The sequence below is a fragment of the Artibeus jamaicensis genome, unplaced genomic scaffold (genome assembly GCF_021234435.1).
Source record: "Artibeus jamaicensis isolate MK-2021 breed Jamaican fruit bat unplaced genomic scaffold, CSHL_Jam_final contig_2259, whole genome shotgun sequence".
NCBI lineage: Eukaryota > Metazoa > Chordata > Mammalia > Chiroptera > Phyllostomidae > Artibeus > Artibeus jamaicensis.
The window spans coordinates 6,382,836-6,402,575 of NW_026521468.1; the positions used below are offsets into that span (position 1 = coordinate 6,382,836).

Genomic DNA, 19,740 nt, shown 5'->3' on the forward strand with positions numbered 1-19,740 from the left:
CTGAGAAACCATTTTGACACATATATACCTATGAAACCATCACTGTTGTTAAGCTAATAATCACATCTATTACCCTAGAAGTTCTTTTTTTTTTTTTAAATTATTTATTTTTAGAGATAGGGGAAGGGAAGGGGAAAGGGAGGGAAAGAAACATCAATGTGTGGTTGCCTCTTGCAAGTCCCCAGCCAAGGATCTGGCCCACAACCCAGGCATGTGCCCTCACTGGGAATCGAACTGGTGACCTTTCAGTTCACAGGCCTGCATTCAACCCACTGAGCCACACCAGCCAGGGCGACAGAAGGTTTTACAAATAGTCCTAGTTGATAGAACAGATTTGAAACTCCTGCTAGTGGAATTAGTTTATCAGTGAGCACCAGCGCCTCTGGGTTTGATGGGGAGGAGAATGGCTCTTGAGACGCATCGCAGGCCTCTGCCGCCCCAGCCGCACAGGGGGCCCGCGACAGTGCGCAGGGCAGGTCAGAGCCTCCGCCACAGAATCAGGTTAGCCGAAGTCCCTCAGTTGAGAACATCAGAGCAACTTTCTGAGCTCGAAAGTGGGTAGTGAAACGAAGGAACTGCTTCCTGTTTGCTCTAAAAGCTGCAGCTGGCTGCCAGGTTGGACGACGGAGCGCAGGGACGGAGCGCAGGAGCCGTCTGTTCACGGAGCTGGGAGGGGTCTCCTCCTCCCTCTGCACGCTGCTTTTCTGTGCCCCCTCTTCTCTGTTGGCTGACGTGCCCACTGCCCAGTCTGCGTCTGTAAGGACATGAGAGTCCATGGGTCCCCACCATGTGGCAGAGAACGGTCAGGTAGAGGGCATTGGCTCCCAGTCCATAGGCTTAACGGTTCTTTCTGTTCTAGCCGAGGGTTTTTGTTCTTCACAGTTTCAACTGGTTGGCATTTAACCTAACTCTGGAATCTGTGGGAAATAATTCGGCGGAACCTGCCACAGATGATATGAGAGGTCAGGTGTGTGTCGGGCACGGGCGGAACGTGCTGTCAGACTGTAGTAGTTGGGGTGTTTGGGAGGGTGGTACTGGGTAGCATGTGAAGGTCCGTGCGGCGCAGGTCTTGTGTCCGTGGGCCCCACGAAGGTGGGCGGAGCGCAGCCCCTATGGCCCCGGGAAGGCGGGGGCTGAGTGCTGGCTGCCGGCTGCCCGAGGTGCGGGAAGTGCTCCCCGCCCGCCTCCCCCCTGGGAAGGGTGCCCGCCTCTCAGACTGCCAGGGGCCCTGGCGCGGGAGCTGGGTGCTCACTGCAGCACTGGGCCCTCTGTGTTGAGTGGGGTTTGGTGGTAGAGGGTGGTCGACAGGATGAGAATCATTTGTGTAGATGTTGAATAAGGCGTCTGCAGGCAAAGGGATTTCTGAATTAATGGACGAGCTTTAAAGCACATGTGAGCACAGTTCCCACACTCCGTTGTGAGGCACCCAGGGCACCAGAGAGCTGGAGGGCGTTTTTAATTTTGGAGGAAACACAGCGACACTCAGAGTTTCTCGGATGCCGCGTAAACCAGTTCGGGGTGGTTCACCACGTCATGGTTGGATCGCACCGCGTGTCTTTCGCTGGAGTCTGACCTAGTATGGCTGGCTGCGGGGGCTGCTGGGCAGGCGCCACATGAGGGTCAGTGGGCCCCAGGGAGCGAGGGAAGCAGCAGCCCACATGGCCCCCAGGCCAGGCCCTGCCTCGGGGGCGCCCATCCTCATGAGGAAAAACCACTCCCCTCACTTCAAGGGTGTTTAAGTTATTGGGACACAAAGACTCCCTAAGTCCTTTGGACCTTAATTCAGTAAGTTCTAGTTCTCTGGCCTCGGCAGACCCTGAAAAAGTTGCAGGGAGCTGACATTGGGAAACCTGTGATGTAGAGCCCCGCGTGACAGTGCCCAGGGACACGTGTTCTCCAGAACCTCCCGAAGTGTCTCCCATGATTATCTTTACTACATAAACAAGGCGAGCACAAAGCCCTCGGGTGCATCTGTGATGTCACTCCAGAGGTCTCTCAGGAGTGGGGCGTGGTGGAACGGCGTGGGCCTGGTTTTCCGATCCGGAGTGAGGTGCAGAGGGCACCGCTGATCACTGTGCCGGATCCTACTGCATGTTACTGGAAAGCTCACTGCCTCCCGTCAGCCCATTACATTGCGCTAACGAGTTTCCAGGTGCTCTTGCCTGGAAACCCTTCCTTCAGGATGAAACACTGTGGAAGGCCTAGCAGATCGAGGCTCCGGCCGTTCGTGGTTGGCTCAGCAGGAAGGAAGGAATGAGCTGTTTATCTTTAACCGGGAGAAATGTCTCCCTGGAACTGCCCCTGTTGTGCACCGTGTCTACGATGGGGTCTTGACCGGTGGTCTGGCTGTAGCCAGCGAGAGTGCGCCCAGTGTGAATAGTTTTGGACGTTTTCTGCGGCGCGTGGCCCTGCTTTCCTGCTTGTTTGGTCCTTATATGAGTGGCCCAGATACTTAAAGGCCACGGCACTCTTTGCCGAATACCGTGAGATATTGGTGTACAGTCACTTCTCTTCGAAGAGTCAGGACGGTTTGTTAGCAGGACACGTGACTCATGTGCAGTATGAAACCACAGCCACAAGTTCACGGCCCTTTGAGAGGAGAGCGTGGAGTGGGGGGCACCGTCAATCAAACTTCCCAGGGACGTCATCTTCCACGCGGTCATGCGGTCTCCACTGGGGTCAGGCATCTGCTGGGCATCACTGACCTGAATTATTTTGTTTACTTATCTGTGTGTTTTCATCTTACTTATTGATTTTAGAGAGAGGAAGGGGGAGAGAGAAACATCACGTTGTCATTCCACTTGATTAGGCATTCACTGGTGGTTTCTTGCATGTACCCCGACCGGGAATTGAACCTTCAACCTTGGCAGATTGGGACAACGCTCCAACCAACCAAACTAGCCAGCCGGGCCTGACCTGAGCTATTTTAAAAGGTTAGAAAAAAACCCTTCTACAGTGAGGTGTTTTGGGTCACTATTTAAAGTGTTACAGGGTGGATAAGTCAGATTAGTGATCTCTTTATGGCATTAAAACTTTTTACATGTGAAGCCTTTTAATTTTAATTTTGCTGGTAATTTTCACCAGGTCCTGTAGACGGTCGCCTGCTGATAGTCACCTGAAGGGCAGCTGGGGACAGGTGGAGAGGGCGGAGCACACAGGTGGGCGTGGGGGGTACGACCTTTCCCTGCCTTGGGCCCAGCACTCGCTGGCCCAGGTGCCCTGAGCCCGGGGGCTTTTCCTGCCGGAACAGTGTGGATTGGAGAAATCCTGAAGCTCCTTCTGTCCCGAAACAGAGATATTTCATGTTCAGAGTGCAGCGGCGTGGGCCAAGAGAGACAGAACCTGTGACAGACTGATGACAGGTCGCCCACCTTCCTCGCCAGTTTGTCCTCCCTCCCACGCCATGGTGCAGGCTGATGTACATCAAAGTGGCTTCTTCATCGAGAGAAAACGTAGCTGGTCCGTGAAGTTACGTGGGTGTCGGGGAGAGGGTGGGCAGGAGAGCGTCTAAGCGATTGGGGTGCAGGCGCTGGCTTGGTGGTGTGCGAGCAGCTCCATCCCCACCTGCGGCCCCCCCCCCCCCCCCCCCCCGACTATGCGGTGGGTGGTGTCTGTGCTCCTGCTGTGGGGACCGGCCCTGGGGCTGGGTGTCCCTACAGCCAGCACAGTGTACGGATGGAGTGGTGCAGGCTTGTACCCTGACACCTGTCTAATCTCATCAACCAGTGCTGCCCCCATAACTACGATAAAGAATACAATTTAAAAAAAGAAGAAACCAAGCCCTTTACTGGGTCACTGTGACATCTGTCACAATTCCCCTAGGTAACCTCTCCACAGGCCTCAGAGTGCCACCGGCGGAGGTCACAGCCTCTCCAGACTGAATGTTACCTCCGGGGAAAGATGAGTGTTATCAGGACCATGGAATTTGAGGGTTTGCAGATGAAGTTCAGAAGTTAAACTTCAGTTAAACTGTGCGTGACCTCAGAGGAAGAGGGCTCTGGGTCACATCCCGTCCTTTTCGTGACTGCTGCTCAGTGTCAGTGTTCTCTTTCCTGGTTTGCTCCTGCCCGGCAGCACCCAGCCAGTAGCTCTGACTTGGCCTTGCTGGTGTAGATGGGGGGGGGGGAGGCGGGGGAGGGGCAGCGACTGTGGCCTCCCTGTGTGATCGCAGGTGCCACTCGCCATTGGCAGCTCGCTTAGCCTAGGCCGGTGCTGGTGCACAAGCAGCCAGTCTGCCAGGGTTGTGGTAAGTTTGTCGGGGAACGAAGCACGTCCTAACTTACATCGGCGTCATAACTCTCTTTAAAGGGCTCACGCTTATACAAAATTTAATTGTTACAAATAGCTTATTAAACTACCTTTGTTGAAAACGAGCGTGTAATTTGGAACTCAGTGGACTAGTGGACTACATAGGAGTTTCTGTTAGTATTGGTAGGGTTGAGTCAAGAGCCCACGAGTTACCGTGTTGTGGTGACATGCGGAGTCGGGCCCCGGGGACGCTGTCACCAAATGTCTGGAATCAGCCTGTGCATTTGCCACTTCCGAGCTGCGGCAGCAGACTGCGGTGCTCGGAGCTCTTCCCGGAGCCGCCTCCCGTGCCAAGCCGGCTCCGCGGGCTCTGACGTGCGGCGAGCAGGTCTGACAGCCTTCCCTGCAGGCCGTCCAGGTTCCTCCCCCAGGAGTGCTCCCCGCCCCCCACCCCAGGCTCCTTCCCTGTGGCTGCCCGCCCTTCCAGACCCCGGGAAGTCGTGGGTCCTCGGAGAGCCTTCTCTGCTTGCCCCAACATGAGGGGGTTTCCCCCAGGGTCTCCTCTTCTTTGAGTGTGTTGGGGTGATGCTGGTTAGTACAGTTGCACAGGTTTCAGAGTACAGGTCTGTAGTATCCCCCGAATGTCCTGAGCAGCTTCACTGTCATTGTGAAGATGTTTTCACCTCCCGTCTTCTTTCTGTTGTCCTCCATCATGGAGCAGCTTTGTGCCTCGCCTCCCTACGCAAGCCCATTCCTGTGACTTCCACTCTTGTATTCTCTGGAATCCTGCCCTGGCTGGTGAGGCTCAGTGGTTTGAGCACCAGCCTGTGAACTGAAGGGTCGCCGGTTCAGATCCCAGTCAGGGCACTTGCTTGGGTTGCAGGCCGGGTCCCCAGTAGGGGACACAAGAGAGGCAACCACACATTGATGTTTCTTCCCTTCTCTTTCTCTCTCCCTTCCCCTTCGTCTAAAACTAAATTAAAAAAAAAAAAGAACCCTGGCATAGCATCTAGCATCTGCATATGTCAGGTTCTCCAGATCTAGCTGTAATTTTGATAGTGAATGAATTACAGAATTGTAACTCAGAGGCACTTTGGTCAATTTGCCACATTTTCTTGGCATGCATTTTTGTTTCTTTGAGTCACTGGCAACTTCTAAGAGAGGCTTAAGGTATGGTTAGTTTTTCGTGCACTGATTTTCCAGAGTGAAACCAGACTGTTTGTGAGCAAGTTCTTGGTCACGTCTAATGCCGCAGACTCTCTGGACTTGGAAAGCAGCTGCCTTAGTTTGCTGGCTGATTTGGATGTGAGCCTGTTCTGTTGGAAGGTGGGTCCTTTAAATGAAGTTTCTTCTAAATGGGCCTCTGGCAGGATGCAGTATGAAGCTCATCAATTCTCAGGCTGAAATGTCTTCACTAAGACACGGTTTTCTGTCACACAGTTCAAGTTTTTAATGTCAAAATTGTGTTCAGAGATTGGCGAGCACCTGCAGGTGCTCCTGCCAGGCTCCCGAACTGCAGGCCCATAAATCCCTTTCGAGAAGGACGAGTGGGCGGGGAGGTGGGAGGGAGCACGCGGTTACCCAGGAGGCAGCTCTCCTGTGGGGGCAGATGGGCGAGGCCGCAGTCTTGTCTCATTGTTGGAATTCTGGTTATGCTGAGCAAAAAGACTCCCGGGATTCAAAATGATTGCAAGAGTTACTTCTCTTACAAAAGCAGTTTTTCATTTTACGAGGACACATCAAAGCACACATCTCCCTCTGAAGAAATCACTGCTGGCGGGGTTCACTGTGCTTGGCCTTCTCTGGATTTCACACGTGTTGAGTGTGATCAGGAAACGTCCTGCCAACACTGCAGCTAGCTCGTGAAGAAACGAGAAGAATTAGGAAATCACTGCTGCTCTTTGGATGCAGTGCGTTGAGACCGTGGGTGTTGAAACGGGGCTTCCCCCTGGGCTCCCTGCAGAGGTTTCTTAGGGGCAGAGAGGACTGTGGGAGGCGTAGGCTCTGTGGCCCAGACAGGGTCTGGAGAGCAGGGAGCCTCAGGCTCCAGGTCGCTGGCCTCCCCGGGATCCCAGGCGCTCGCGCCGTCTGTGTCCGCCCCTCCTGGGAGCTGCGGTGGGCGGGTGGCCCCGTGAGAAGGCACAGGTCCCTGCCACCTTGGCCTTAGTGCTCAGGTAGACCTGAAATTTGTGTAAATTTTCATGGAGAAAATGTGACTGGGTCATACTTAATCCGTTGCTTTACATGTGGACTCTCCTCGGAAACTTTTTATTTTGAGAAACTTCTATTTTTAAAAAATTGAAAAGCAGTGAATGCCTGTATACACTTCCCCAGTGAGTTTATCTCCATCTCTTTCTCTCACACACACTCACCCGATTCTTTTGCAGAACCATTTGGAAGCGCCCTGCCGTCCTAACCCTTTGGTTCTAAAGACAAGGCAGACACTGCCTGAGAGCAGACCCCCCTGGAAAACGCGTCACCAGCACACCGGAGACACCTGGCCCCGAGGGAATGGTGTCATGTGACACCAGCCAGGGCTGCTTTACCGGTTTTCTTTCATGTGCTCAAGTTATTCCAGAATTGGGAAGTGGAACCCCATTCAGGCTGGTTCCTATGGCCTTTTGACATGTTCACTTCAAATTATTTGGCATTTTCTTGTTTCCCGGTAACAAACGCTTCAGGCCACCTGGACCTGTGCCTGCTCCAGACTTGTCATCAGCCCTCCCTCCAGGAGGAGGGGCTCGTTCTAGCAGACCGGTGTTCAGAAACCAAGATCTGGGTGCCAGGTGTGCTCTTTGCTGCTGAGTCGTCAGTACCTCTAGATCCTCGGGTGGAGCCGGGACTTGATGTTGTTAGTGAGACCGGGATGCTTCTGTTTCATCAGGGTGCGGGAATGTCCTAAGTTGCGGCTCGTGTGTGAAAACCGGGGTGCTGGTGCCTGTGAGGGGTGTGGAGATGGAGGTTGTGTCAGCCTCCTGCTGTCCTGCTTCTCCCTGACCGTCTGGAAAGTTGGGGCTCTCTGTGCCAGTGATGTGCAGGTTCATCAGCCTTACGTGTCTCCCACAGACCAGCCGCGGTCCACGAGCACAGAGACAAACGCTGGGCTCATCGGTTCACTTGGGAAGCGCTCAGCCCGTAACTGAAAACTCGTCTGAGAGATAGCACCTTTGTTTCAGTTGTTGGGAAGGGTCCTCCTCCTCCTGGGCACAGGGGAGACAACGGGGCTTGGTCTGTGCCCTGTGGCCAAAGAAGGCACCTGCTGGCAGGGTGCTCGGTGTGCAGATGAACAAGCGGGGGCCTGGGGTGGAGGGCAGATGCGTGCTGACCACTTTTTAGAGCGATGAAGCTTTGGAGAGAAACACGCTGAGTCCCTGGGTTGGTCTCCCACTCGCCCTCAGACGGTGAAAGCCGCTGTCTGTTTGGGGTCCCAAGGCAGAAGCAGAAAGCCTGCAAACCCTCGTGTGCAGGGAGTGGAAAGTTTTCTCTGTTTAAATTCAGGGCTGGGCTGCGTGGGTAATGCCTTACGCTGACCACTGTGTTTCAGGAGTTTAAACGATGCTGCGGGTGTTTCAAAAGTGAACTAGCAGGTGCTTGAACAGGAGAGATGGTTTCTTGGGCAGCGCTTACTCTGCCCTTTATGCAACGTGCAAGGGATCGTTTTGTTTGAAGTCCGTGTGCTCTCAGTTTCTTGGTGCATCATGGTGCTGGGCCCACTGCACAAAGCCAGTGCTTTTAGTGGGTGCAGCGTGCAAGCAGCTGCGATGGTTTTCCGTGTCATTTCCCGAGACTTGCCGTGTGCAGCACTTCATCCCAGCACGCGGGAGGTCCCCGCGGAGGCTCCCCTGTGCTGTGATCGAGCGACTGAGCGCTCTTCTCAGGTGCCGTCCCCTGTAGTGTGTGTCCAGGCCGGGACCAGGTCGGGGTGGGGGTTCAGTAGTGCCTTCGGTTCAGCGGTCGCAGAGCAAACTCACCGGCACCCGTGGGTGCCGTCTGAAAGGTTGGGTCAGTTATACGTCGCATGTCCAGAAGGGACCCAGGTTTGTCAAGGTGACAGCGGTCATGGGGTTCAGAATATGCTATTTGAGTGGAGGAAGGGGGTTCAACTCCCAAAGTAAAACCGCTTTGAAAACAGGTATTATTGTGGAGACGTGGGCTTTGCCTTCCTCCTAGACCCTCTGGGGCAGACCTTTCTGGAAAGGTGCCTCTGGCCCCTGGTAGAGCTCCCTCCTTCCCCACACCGCTGCCGAGCGGGTGTGCCTCCTAAGGGCCGGGCCTTCTGTTCGTCCTGGTCCCCCAGCACTGTCAGTGCGCGAGAGGGACGTGCCCCATCACAGTGCTGTCGCATGCCGTGTGTTCCCTTCCCTGCAGGCTGCGGGTCCCCGCACGCACCTGAGGTTTCCTCAGAGTCACACCCCTGCATCCTCTTTCCTGGAAATGCTCCCCCCTCACTGCTGACGCTCACAGGCCCTCTCTCGGCTGGAGGGCTGGTGCCAAGGCTTCCCCTTCCGGGAAGCCTTCCCAAGGCTGAGTGTGTTCTCTCTCCTGAAGCGGTCGTAGCACTTGCTTGTTCTTAGGTCACCCGGTATCTCCCCGACTCCCTTTCCTGTGTGCTGCCCCTCCCCCTCCCCGCCTGCCCCAGTGCCCGGCACGGTCCCTGGCACGCTGTGCGGCCACACAGGAGCACAGCATCAGTTGTCAAAGTGGCGTGGCCCTGTGATGGGGAGAGAAGGCGAGCTGCGCACCGGAACGTGGAGCGACCCTTGGGACAGAGCGGTGGTGACAGTCCTGGGGGGCAGAGTCAGTGCCCGCTCCACTGCTTCACGGGCCTTCCCCAGCCCTCAGGGCACGTGGCGGCTCTTGTCACCTGCGTGTGGCCTCGAGCCAGGTGGTCAGGCCTGACGGGGAGCGTCAGGAAACTGCTCCTCGGAGGCACAGGCTCCAGTGGGACGGTGTTCCGCTGCTGCTCACACCTTGTCGGGGTGAAACGGAGCAATCAACGTTGTTTCCACATGGTCACCGGTCTTTTTAACACCACCAGTGTCCTTGAACCATGCTTGGTTGTGGTGAAGATGGGCGGTCGCAGTTCCCCCTTACCACCTCTTTTAGGACAGCCTAATGGACAGGTGACATCTGTCCGTCCAGCACGAGCTCAGCTGGCAGCTTCTTCCTGGAGAGCTGGAGCACAAGCACTGAGGCCAGCCTGGCTCCTTCCACACACTTGTCACCCCACGCCCTGGGGCCTCCTGGTCCCCTCACGGCCTGGGCCCCCGGACGGCCTGGGTTGGGGGGGAGGGATTCAGTAGTGTCTTTAGTGGTCACAGATCGCTGCAGAGTAAACTCACCTGGTACCTGTGTGCGCAGTCTGAAAGTTTGGGTGAATTATACACTGTCTGTCCAGAAGGGATCCAGCCACGTAATGTGGGAAAACAGATATTTATTGAAGAAGATACACAAGATCCAAGAAACATCGTACATAGGACAGTGACACCTCAGTCCCCTTAAAAGCGGGCACTTTGGGACCTCACACAGTTCTCCCAGCGCCATCAGCTGCCCCATCCTGTTTTCCTGAATCTCATCAACAGTCTGAAATCTCTTCCCTGTCAAAGGTGAATTTAGTTTTGGGAGAAGCCAAAAGGTGCAGGGCACCAAATTTGGGCTATAGCAGGGCTGAGTCACCTGGGTGATTTGGTGTTTCACCAAAAAACTTTACATGAGACATGATGCATGAGGGGGCATGTCGTGGTGATGAAGCTGCTGGTCACCAGTTGCCTGCAGCCACAGCTGCTGAATCAGCCGACTTGTTTCCGCTGAGGACTGTTAAGCTTAATGCAAAATTTGGTGCAGATTTGTTGCCCTACTCACTCATTTTGACTGTGACGGCCACACAGTACACATGGTCACTCAGCAGCATCTGCTGCCCCCACTGACCAGTACAGTGAAGTCGTCACTGTTCACACACGCGCATTCCAGTCCACTCTCCTGGGCTGCCAGGTGCATCGATGTCACGCAAACTGTTCTCCTTATATGAAGTGGCTGGACTTTTCCCAGACAGACCTTCCTACATGTAGCAAGTCTTCTCCTTTTTGCTTAACTAAATGGTTTATTTGCAGATAATTGTGGGCTCACAATACGTTAGTATTATTCTCAAGCAGTAATGTGGAGAGAGCCCGTGTGCTCCTTCCCCGCGTCCCCCAGTGGAAGCACCTTGAGAGGCTGCAGTACGTCTGCAAAACTGGGACGCAGGCGCCCCAGGTCCAGGACGCTGGCTCTCCCGGGGCCCCCACCGGGGCCCTGTTACAGCCATGCCCCTCCCCTCCGGCCCCACCCCTTCCTTCACTCCTGGCAACCACTGAGATATTACTTCTCCATTTCTACAATTTTCTCATTCCAAGAATATTTCAAAAGTGTGTAACTGTGATCCCTGGAGAGTTCGTCTTTGCTACAGTTTGGTGGGGTTTAGGGTGAGGCCCGTGCGTCTCCCCGTGGGTGTGCAGTCTCTCCCACGGTGCTTACGGAAAGGCCCCTCTGCCTCCAGCATTGCCTTTGCGCCTCTGTCAGAGGTCAGTGGGGTCTGTCGGTGGGGGTCAGTTCATGGCTGTCTGCTCCGTCCATCGATCTCCATGTCTGTCTGTCTGTCGTTAGCATATGCCCTGCATTACTGTGGCTTATGTACAGCAGGCCTGAATCCGGCGATGCAGCGATTCCTCCCAATTTACTCTTTCAGAAACTGTTTTTGTTCTTTTGCCTTTCTGTGTAGGTTTTAAAATCTTGCCTGTTGCTATAAGTAAGGGTCAGGCTGGGGTTTGGATAGAACGATGTGCAACCTCTGCATCCACATGGGGAGGGTTGGCCTCTCTGCTCTGTCGAAGCTTCCAGCCCACAAGCCCCGAGTGTTCTCCGCCTCAGTGAAGGCTGGGGCGCGAGGGCGAGAGTGGCTGTGATGTGTGCGTGGGAGACGGTCCGGCTACAGGAGAGTGTCAGTGACGAGCTGTCAACCCCTCTGTTGTCAAATGCATCCCAGGCCTACGAAAGGAGGTTCCCTACCTGCCCTCTGATTCCGATGTTCGTGGACAGCGACATTGTGAACGAATTCCGGAGCGAGGACGGGGCGATTCACGTGGTGGAAAGACGCTGCAAGCTGGACATCGATGCGCCCAGGCTGCTGAAAAAGGTGAGCGCGGCCCGGGCGCCCCGCGCCCAACTGCCCCTCGCACGCAGCTTCCCCTGCAGTTGGCTGGTACTGACGAGTCCTTCTCCCTGCTTCCTTTTTTTAAAGATCGCGGGAGTTGACTACGTTTATTTTGTCCAGAAGAACTCACTGAACGCTCGAGAGCGCACTTTGCACATCGAGGCCCACAACGAGACGTTCGCCAACCGGGTGGTCATTAAGGAGCACTGCTGCTACACCGTGAGCACCGCCCTGGGCGGGCGGGGGGCGGCCGCGCTGAGCCCCAGGACGCGCCTTTGTCAGATGCTGTCACCCGTTTCCCACGCGGGGCAACGGTCCACTGCAGAGCCAGGCGGCCGCGGATGCCTTCCCGCGCCGCCACTGCTCCGGCTCACACCAGGCTCACACCAGGCTCACACCAGCCAGCGCTCAGAGACGGAGGCTGCAGTGTCATGGGGCGCACAGCCACCTCCAGGAGCGGCCGCACACCGGCCCGCCCCACGCCTTCACTGCTTACCACCGGGCCCGGCACCCCTCTCGGCCGGCTGTGACAGTGCCCTCCTGGGTCCCCGCTTCTCCCTAGTCCTCCTGCAGTGTGTCCACACCAATTCCAGAGTGGCCCACTGACAGAATGGCATGTCATGTCACACCGTCTCTGGGCTCAGAACCAGCAGCATCTCGGCATTTGGTTCAGAGGAGGTCACACCCCTGCTGTCCATGTGCACAAGCCCCGCTGGGCTGTTCCTGACCCTGCAGGCGCCACCCTAAGGGCCTGCAGCTCTCCGCCCGCCCCCCCCCCCGCCCTCCCCTCCTCTGCCTTTGCTCAGACCTCCCCTCGCTGAGGCCGAACCCCCGCTGCAGGCCGCGCCTCATCCCCCGCAACTCTTGCTTCAGCGCTGCTCCACATTTGCTGGTTCCCCATGACACTGTCCCCCGACAGTGGCACGGTTTCTTACCTGTCACGGTCGTGGCAGTGTCTTCTGCCGCTGGACTGTGACCTTCGTGAGCCAGGGGTCTTTGTTTAGTGGGGGGAGAACACCACTCAGGGAAGACGGTGAGCGAGTGAACCGAGAGTGACAGGGAAGCGCTCTCCTTGTGCAGTCACGTTAGGACATTCTAGAAATACTGTTTGTTTTTTCATGATCTTGAACCTCTGTAGTTTTTCTGTCTGCTGCTTTCATGCTAATAACAGTGTTAGTAAAACAGGTGTTTTCCCCTGGCAGCCAGTTGATTGAGGAGCAGGCAGATGATATTCTCACTTGGTAGTTAATTAATGGAATGTTTCCTCACTTGCCCGCAGGTTCACCCTGAAAATGAAGATTGGACCTGCTTCGAACAGTCTGCAAGTTTAGACATCAAGTCTTTCTTTGGCTTTGAAAGTACAGTGGAGAAAATCGCAATGAAGCAGTACACCAGCAACATTAAAAAAGTGAGTCTGTCTGGAGTTTCATGGCAAAGGGTGGGCAGGTGTCCCGGGCCGATTCAGCCGGCAGTCTTTTGGGGAGGCTGGCGCTGGTGGGTCAGGCCCACCCTTTCTTGAAGAGGAGAGGTTCTGACTCTCCCTGTGCCTCACGGCCCTGGGAGCGGAAGGCTCGGCGGGGGTTCAGAGGGTGCTGGCCGCCGGGCGGTAAGGAGGATCTCACAGCCCCCCGGCGGGGTATCCTGGGCTTGGACAGGCCGGAGCTGCCCAGCGCACAGACAGCTGCAGCCCCAGGTGCCACCAAAGGGCCTGCTGACCAGGCGGCGATCAGGGGCCCCGGCCTCCATTGTTCGGTCCCCCTGCATGGAAGAGCTCTCCTCCTTGTTTTCGTGCTGCTAGCGACCGCTGCGGCTCTGCGCCCCGACACATCGGTGCGGGGTTGCGACTGCTTCGGGAGGTCGTCTTCCGTGCGCGAGGCTTTGGGAAGCGCTTACTCGGAGACACGAAGCGCATGTTGCGTGCGAGTGTGGTGAACGGGCCCCCGTGAGTCGTGGAGGCTCGCTCACTTGGGCGTTACCTCCTGGACCTTTGGGGAAGGGGAGGTAGAATGTGAAAAACAACAGTGCCAAGGCATCCGACTTTTTTCTGTTCATTCGAAAGCAGTTTGGTTTTTAGTAGTGTTACAAAAACCTGTGAGGGACGAATACTTTGAATGGTCAGTATACACTAACCTTAAAATTGGTTTTGTTTTACAAAGGGAAAAGAAATAATTGAATACTACCTTCACCAGTTGGAAGAGGAAGGCATAACGTTCGTGCCCCGCTGGGCCCCGCCCCCGCTCGTACCCTCTGCCGAGACGTCCGCCTCGTGCAGGAAACAAGCGGCGGTGCTGGCCGTCGTGGTCCCGGAGGCTGCGCAGAAGGAAGGGCTGAGCAGCGAGGCCCTCGGCAGCGCGAGCGGGGCCGCCGAGCCCGCCGTGGGGACCCCCGACGGTGGGTACACCCTGGGGGCAGGACTAGCCAGTGCCTTCAGTTCCCGTCTGGTCCCTCTGCCTGCTCTGGTCCCCGCAGGACATGAGACGTTACGTGAGAGATAAGTAGAGCTTGGTGCTGGCCCGTAGAACTCGTTCATTTGACTTTTTCCTCACCGTAAAGAAACAGGTTTTTATTTCAAGGGCAGGAAGGATTATGTGATAACTGACAGCAGGAACTGGTTTCTGTTTATTTTACGTACGCGAAGGCATCATGAGCGGAAGTAGGGTAGCGACCAGGGTCTCGAACGTAACCGGCCAGCGGCACTGTCCCTGAGCACCGGTGGTGACGGCGCCTGTCAGCAAGGGGACGCCTCTCGGGGCGCAGAGGGAAGGGGTGGCTCCCACAGAGTCACACTGCTGTGGGTGACAGTGCTTCCCACTACTGTGCTGGGCTGCCTCTCGTGTGTTGCACACGCATCCACCTGCGTGCACAGCCCTTGTTGATTCTCGGACGGCCCCCGTTGTAAAGGAAGAAAACTGCCACTCAGAGCCTGGCTGACCCTCCGGCATCAGTCTCTCTCTGTGTTCTGCTCTGCACCCAGACTGTGCTGTCCGCCCGCTCTCCGTGGGCGGCAGGCGGCAGGCGTCTCCCTGGTTGGGGGACGTGCATTATTGCACCTTGTGACTTCTCTGTGCTGTACTTAATTTTATACCTCATCTTTCAGTTGACGTTACTGCATCACGAGAAAGGTTCCTTGTGTTTTTGAGCACAGCTCCATTCAAACAGGTTTAGATCCGTTCATTTGGTTATTTCATAGTTTTATGTGTAACTTCGAATTACAAGTCATTGGATGTACGGTAGACCTGTCGTTCTAACAGGAGTAGTGCTGAGATTTGACAGGCAGAGGTGACCTGCCCGCAGCTGGGGAATGTAGCAGATGCAGCGAGTGTGCCTGTGGCACCGTCAGGGTGTGATCGGGCGGCTGTCCTTGAGGGCTGCCAGGGTGGCCAGTGGCCGCCTGCAGCCCCGCGGTGGCACGGAGTTGGACGGCACATCAGCCTCCCTGAGGACTCTGGAATACTTACGGTCAGCGTTCTTGTTGTAAATGACCTCGTGTGACTTCCGTTCCAGACAAACTGGACGCCGACTACATCAAGAGGTACCTGGGCGACCTGACCCCCCTGCAGGAGAGCTGCCTGATCCGGCTTCGCCAGTGGCTCCAGGAAACGCACAAGGGCAAAGTGAGACTCGGCCCGTGAGCGGCGGTGCTGTCCGTGGGACCGGGGCCCCGCCCTGTCCGCAGTTCCTCGGAGTGAATGCCTGCAGTTGCCGTAGCTGGTGGCACTGTCCCTTCCAGTCTGAAAGTCCTTGCATGTGTGTCTCTGTGTGGCATCAGGTCCCTTGTGGCAGCTTGTGGTGCTCTTCTAAGTATAAGTAGCTGTGCTTTTCTGGGTTTTACAGTTAACTTGCTGGAAGACAGTTACATGTATAGCAGGTTTGGAAGGAGGTCACGGATTATTCAGGATTGGAAATGTTTGTGCTTCGATTTGGAGGTTTGGGTAGGTTTTGGCCTCACAAGGAACTGCTGGGGCCCAGTGCTGAGCGGAGGCGCGTTTGGGTGCCCGGCTTGCTCCTGGCCCCGCTCCGTGGGGAGGAGCCGGGCGTCACACGCAGTTGGCTGCCCTCCTTCATCGTCCGTCCTGGTTACCGGAGCAAGGTTGGGGCTCAGTGTCACCTGTTTGGAACACAGCTGCAGGGGCACTGCTGCCATTTTTGGGGCAGCGGCCATCTGCTGAACACTGTTTCAGGATCAGTCTTAAGCCCTGCCAGAGGCCCTGTGCAGTGGTCAAGATTTTTATCACCCCTGTCGTACCCCCGGGGAAAGCGTGACACAGACAGCCAGTGACTCACTGCGGGTCTCACAGCGAGGGAGCGGCACGGTCAGGGTTCGGGGCGGGGCCGTTTGGTCCAGAACCCCTGTTCTTACCCACCCTCGTGTCTTTGCGGGGTGCTGCTTTCTGAGGGGTTCTGTCTCAGTGCCATTTCGCCAGGCGGCTGTACCCCCACGGTGCCGCCCCCCGGGACCAGTGAGCCCGTGGCCGTGGGGGTGGACGGCAGACCTGGTGGGGCTCGGATGCGGCACAGCCTTGGGTGTCGCCCAGGCGGCGGCCATCACTGTCCAGTAGCGGAGCCTGTCCAGGGGAGCCTGCTGCATGTGAGGAGGGCCACCACCGTCGGCCACGCCGACACCCTTTCCAGCCCCTCAAAGGTGCGTGTGCACATGCACACACACAGAAGGCACACCGCACCGATGGCAGTGGTGCACAGGCCGGCGTGAGGGTTTTGAAGCATCTGGTGTTTGAGAAATTGATGCCTTCACTCTCCTTTGCTGAGAAGAAAGTGGAACCTTTCTTTAGTGAAGATTTTCTGACCAGTGCTGCTGCTTTTCTGAAGCGTTAAGCCTAAGTTTAAACAGTGCGGTAACGCAGCCCATTCTTGGCGAGAAGGGAGAGTTCAGAGTCTGATTCCCTCAGTGACTTGTTTTCCGTCCCCGACACTCTGAGCGCCGCTCAGAAACGCCTCTCTCCCCACAGATCCCAAAAGATGAGCATATTCTCCGATTCCTGCGTGCCCGGGACTTCAACATTGACAAGGCGCGAGAGGTCATGTGCCAGTCCCTGACCTGGCGGAAGCAGCACCAGGTGGACTACATCCTGGACACCTGGCGCCCGCCCCAGGTCCTGCAGGACTACTACGCGGGGGGCTGGCACCACCACGACAAAGGTGCGGGGACGCGGCGTCCGGGGCCCAACTCAGGGACTTCCTCCTACAGGCCTCGGTGGGCCCCTGCGTGCACGGCCCCACCCCGCCTGAACCAGGGGGTGCTGGTCTCACCACAGCCCGTACTCCTGCCCCTCCTGGAAACAGCCCGACCGGAGGGGCAGGAAGGGAGGAAGGGCCGTGGCTGTTCGCTTCTTCCTGGGGGCCCACGCGGCCCTTGGGCGAGTTCCTTCAGCCCCTTCCTTAGTCAGACGTGGGTTGCGGACACACGGTCCTTAAAGAACCAGAGAGTTGAGGGCAGCTTTCTCCGGGGCGCAGTGTAGTGAAGGGCTTTCCGGTGACCTCGGCCCCTGCGCTCATCTGCGAAGATGAGCAGCCACGGTTTCACATCAGAATGTGGAGACCTCGCTCTTTTGGGGGGTGGGCAGAGACCAAAGCCAAGGACAGTGACACACTCGAACGGAAGAGTGACCTGAATGTGACTCTTTACATCTCGTGCCCCGCGGGGAGCCTTGCGTCACCACAGGTCTACTCCCTGCGTCCTGACGCACTCAGAGCGGCCGTGGACAGAGGGGCACCCCCCCAAGTCCTGGAGCCCCGCCCCCCGGCCCAGGCCTGTCAGACCTGAGCGGCTCCGACTGGCGTGTGTCCCCGCCCCAGGCGCTTTTCTCCCGCTGAACTGCGGCCTTAATTGCGTTGAGAGAGACTGTTCGTAAACGTTCGGTTTACGAGGCATGGGGCCCAGAACTGCCCTCTGGGTTAAGTAGAACAGACCTGGACCCGCACCGTCCGCACCGTGCGCCCAGGAGGGTGTGGGCCCTGTGTCTGGGGCAGCGCCAACCCTCCCTGACAGCAGAGAGTGCCTCAGGGTCTTTTCGGGGCAGAATCCATCCCTGCCCCTTCTGCTGCTCCGTGGTGGCTGGGATCTGGGAACTGCTGACTCCAGGGGCACACTGGCCACCAAGGCCATCTCCCCTCTGTGGAGCTGGCTCATGGGGACAGGGATTTCTGTGAGGACTCAGGGTCCCCCCAGGCCCCACCCACTAACCTTCCAGACCTGGAAGAAGCAGAGCCAAGTGTCCTGCCCTTACGGATTTAAGATTCTAGAAAGTCCTCATTCATCCTGGTTCTGCGGGGAGGGATTACAGGAAGCTGGGTTTTGAACACTCTTGACCTTGAACTTTGGCTAATCTGTGGAATGAGAGACAAAGGGCACTCCATGTTTGGACCCCATGTTGTCCCCCTGCCGCTGGGAGTCCGAGCGCTCTCTGCTCAGCCCCCGTTGTGCAAGTGAGGGGCTGGGCCCTGGGCCATATGGTTAGCACCGTGGCGGGGGCCGGACAGAGGTGCGGCCCCTTTGGATCCTCACTTGTGCAGAGCTGTCTCTGACCCTGCTGACTGCTCTGTTGGCGGCTTTTGTTCTTCCTTTTCCATTGTTTTGGGGAAAAGGTCAGGGGACACTCTGGTACTCGTGGAAGCTGCTGCTGTCCCTCAGGAGGCGCGAGCTCAGAGCCCGTCGGGAACTCGGGAGCGCAGGCTGCCTGGTCGGGGGCCTTGGACATGCCTCCTCGGCTCCGTGGTGGGCCGGTGCCGGTGCTCATGCCTTTCCTTCGTCCCTCCCGCAGATGGGCGGCCCCTCTATGTGCTGCGGCTGGGGCAGATGGACACCAAAGGCCTGGTGAGAGCCCTCGGAGAGGAGGCCCTGCTGAGATACGTGAGTGCTGGGCGGGCGTCGGGCCGCGTCTGGGCCTCCCTCCCATTCTCCCCAGCGGGACTGGGTGGGCCCTTGTCCTGTGACAGCAAGCACGTGCTGCTTCTGTGCTAGGAAGGAACACCCGTTCGTGCGTTTGAAGGATTTCAAAAGCGGGCCCTAGAGTTATAAATACATTTTTCACAAGAAAACATCCAGGAGGAAAATCACTCTAACCACTCGAGATGACCGCTCGGGAGCTGGTTCTGAGCCAGCCCTTCACCCCCAAATGGGCCCCTGCCCTCCCACCCTGACTTTCAGACCTCTCTGCACCGTTCTCCCCACTGGCACCCCCTCCACCCAGGCCCCGGGCACCTCCCACCTGGACAGGGCACACGCGCTCTCCCTGTGCCCGACTCAGCCCCCCCCCAGCACCTGCTCAGGGCGGGCGGTTCTGAAGGGAGAACGAGGCCCCAGAACGGAAATGCAGCAGCACCAGAAGGCACAGCGATAACGCAGTTTCCCTGAGGCACCCACTGGTGACACGCCACTGTCGTGGGGATGGGCTTGTGCTCGTAGTGTGTGCAGGCGCACCCACACGCACCACGTGTGCAGAGGAAGGTCATGACTCTGCGGACGGGCCGCTGGCACAGGGGAGGGCTGGCGTGCAAATGGTGTGCCCTGCAGCCGCGCCCGAGGTCAGGTCTGGCACTGCCTTCCCCTTGGCTGGTCCAGGTGGCGTCACAGTGTCCCCCTCTCAGCGGACACTTGCCTCCACGGTTCCGGAGGTGCTTCTTCTGAACACACGGCAGCGGGTCACACCCTCCCTGCCCATCGAAGGCTGCCTCCGAACTGTGACCTCGCTCAGGCAGCTGGCACTTGAGCCACAGGGGACAGCACTCACTCTTCAGAGAGAGCCGTTCCGTCGGGTGTGTCTGTGTCAGAAAAGCTGAACGGTGACGTCTTCGGCTCCCGTGCTCCCCCCAAACGCGTCGTGCCATCGATGCAGGGGCGCTGTCCTCGGCTGACGGGGTCTCGGGGCCTTTCTCGCGCAGGTGCTCTCCATCAACGAAGAGGGGCTCAGGCGCTGCGAGGAGAACACCAAGGTCTTCGGCCGGCCCATCAGGTAGAGGCGGGACCCCGCGTCTCCTTCCCGCACGTCGAGAATGGGACTTGAATGTTTCTCACTGAGTTCTAGAATGCAAATCGGGTGTGATTTCTAGATTTTTAGAACCAAGTCTAAATATTTCACTGTTTTCCACAGTGTTCGGAAAGGTGGAAAACAGATGAGCATGCAGTGTGGTCAGTTTTGCGGGGTGGTTGTCAGGTTTCGCTGTTCTTTAGCCCTGCCTGTGGCCTGTCTGCTTTGTCGGCGTGGCCCTTGGGGGCCCAGGGTTGCGGGTTTTGCTCTGTCTGCACTTGGTTGTTGTTCGCTCGTGAGGAAGGGGGGACCCCAGTG

At 57.1% G+C, this 19,740-nt stretch overlaps 1 protein-coding gene across 2 annotated transcripts in view; it reads left to right on the forward strand.

Annotated features, from left to right (window-relative positions):
• SEC14L1 (SEC14 like lipid binding 1) overlaps positions 1–19,740 on the forward strand; it is a 46,046-nt gene that overhangs the window by 17,397 nt on the left and 8,909 nt on the right. For both annotated transcript variants that reach the window (XM_037157720.2, XM_037157722.2), the window contains 8 exons: positions 11,270–11,419; positions 11,525–11,656; positions 12,717–12,845; positions 13,594–13,828; positions 14,942–15,051; positions 16,405–16,594; positions 18,217–18,305; positions 19,337–19,407. In XM_037157720.2, the coding sequence (XP_037013615.1) occupies positions 11,270–11,419; positions 11,525–11,656; positions 12,717–12,845; positions 13,594–13,828; positions 14,942–15,051; positions 16,405–16,594; positions 18,217–18,305; positions 19,337–19,407 (1,106 nt within the window). The remainder of the gene's footprint in view (positions 1–11,269; positions 11,420–11,524; positions 11,657–12,716; positions 12,846–13,593; positions 13,829–14,941; positions 15,052–16,404; positions 16,595–18,216; positions 18,306–19,336; positions 19,408–19,740) is intronic.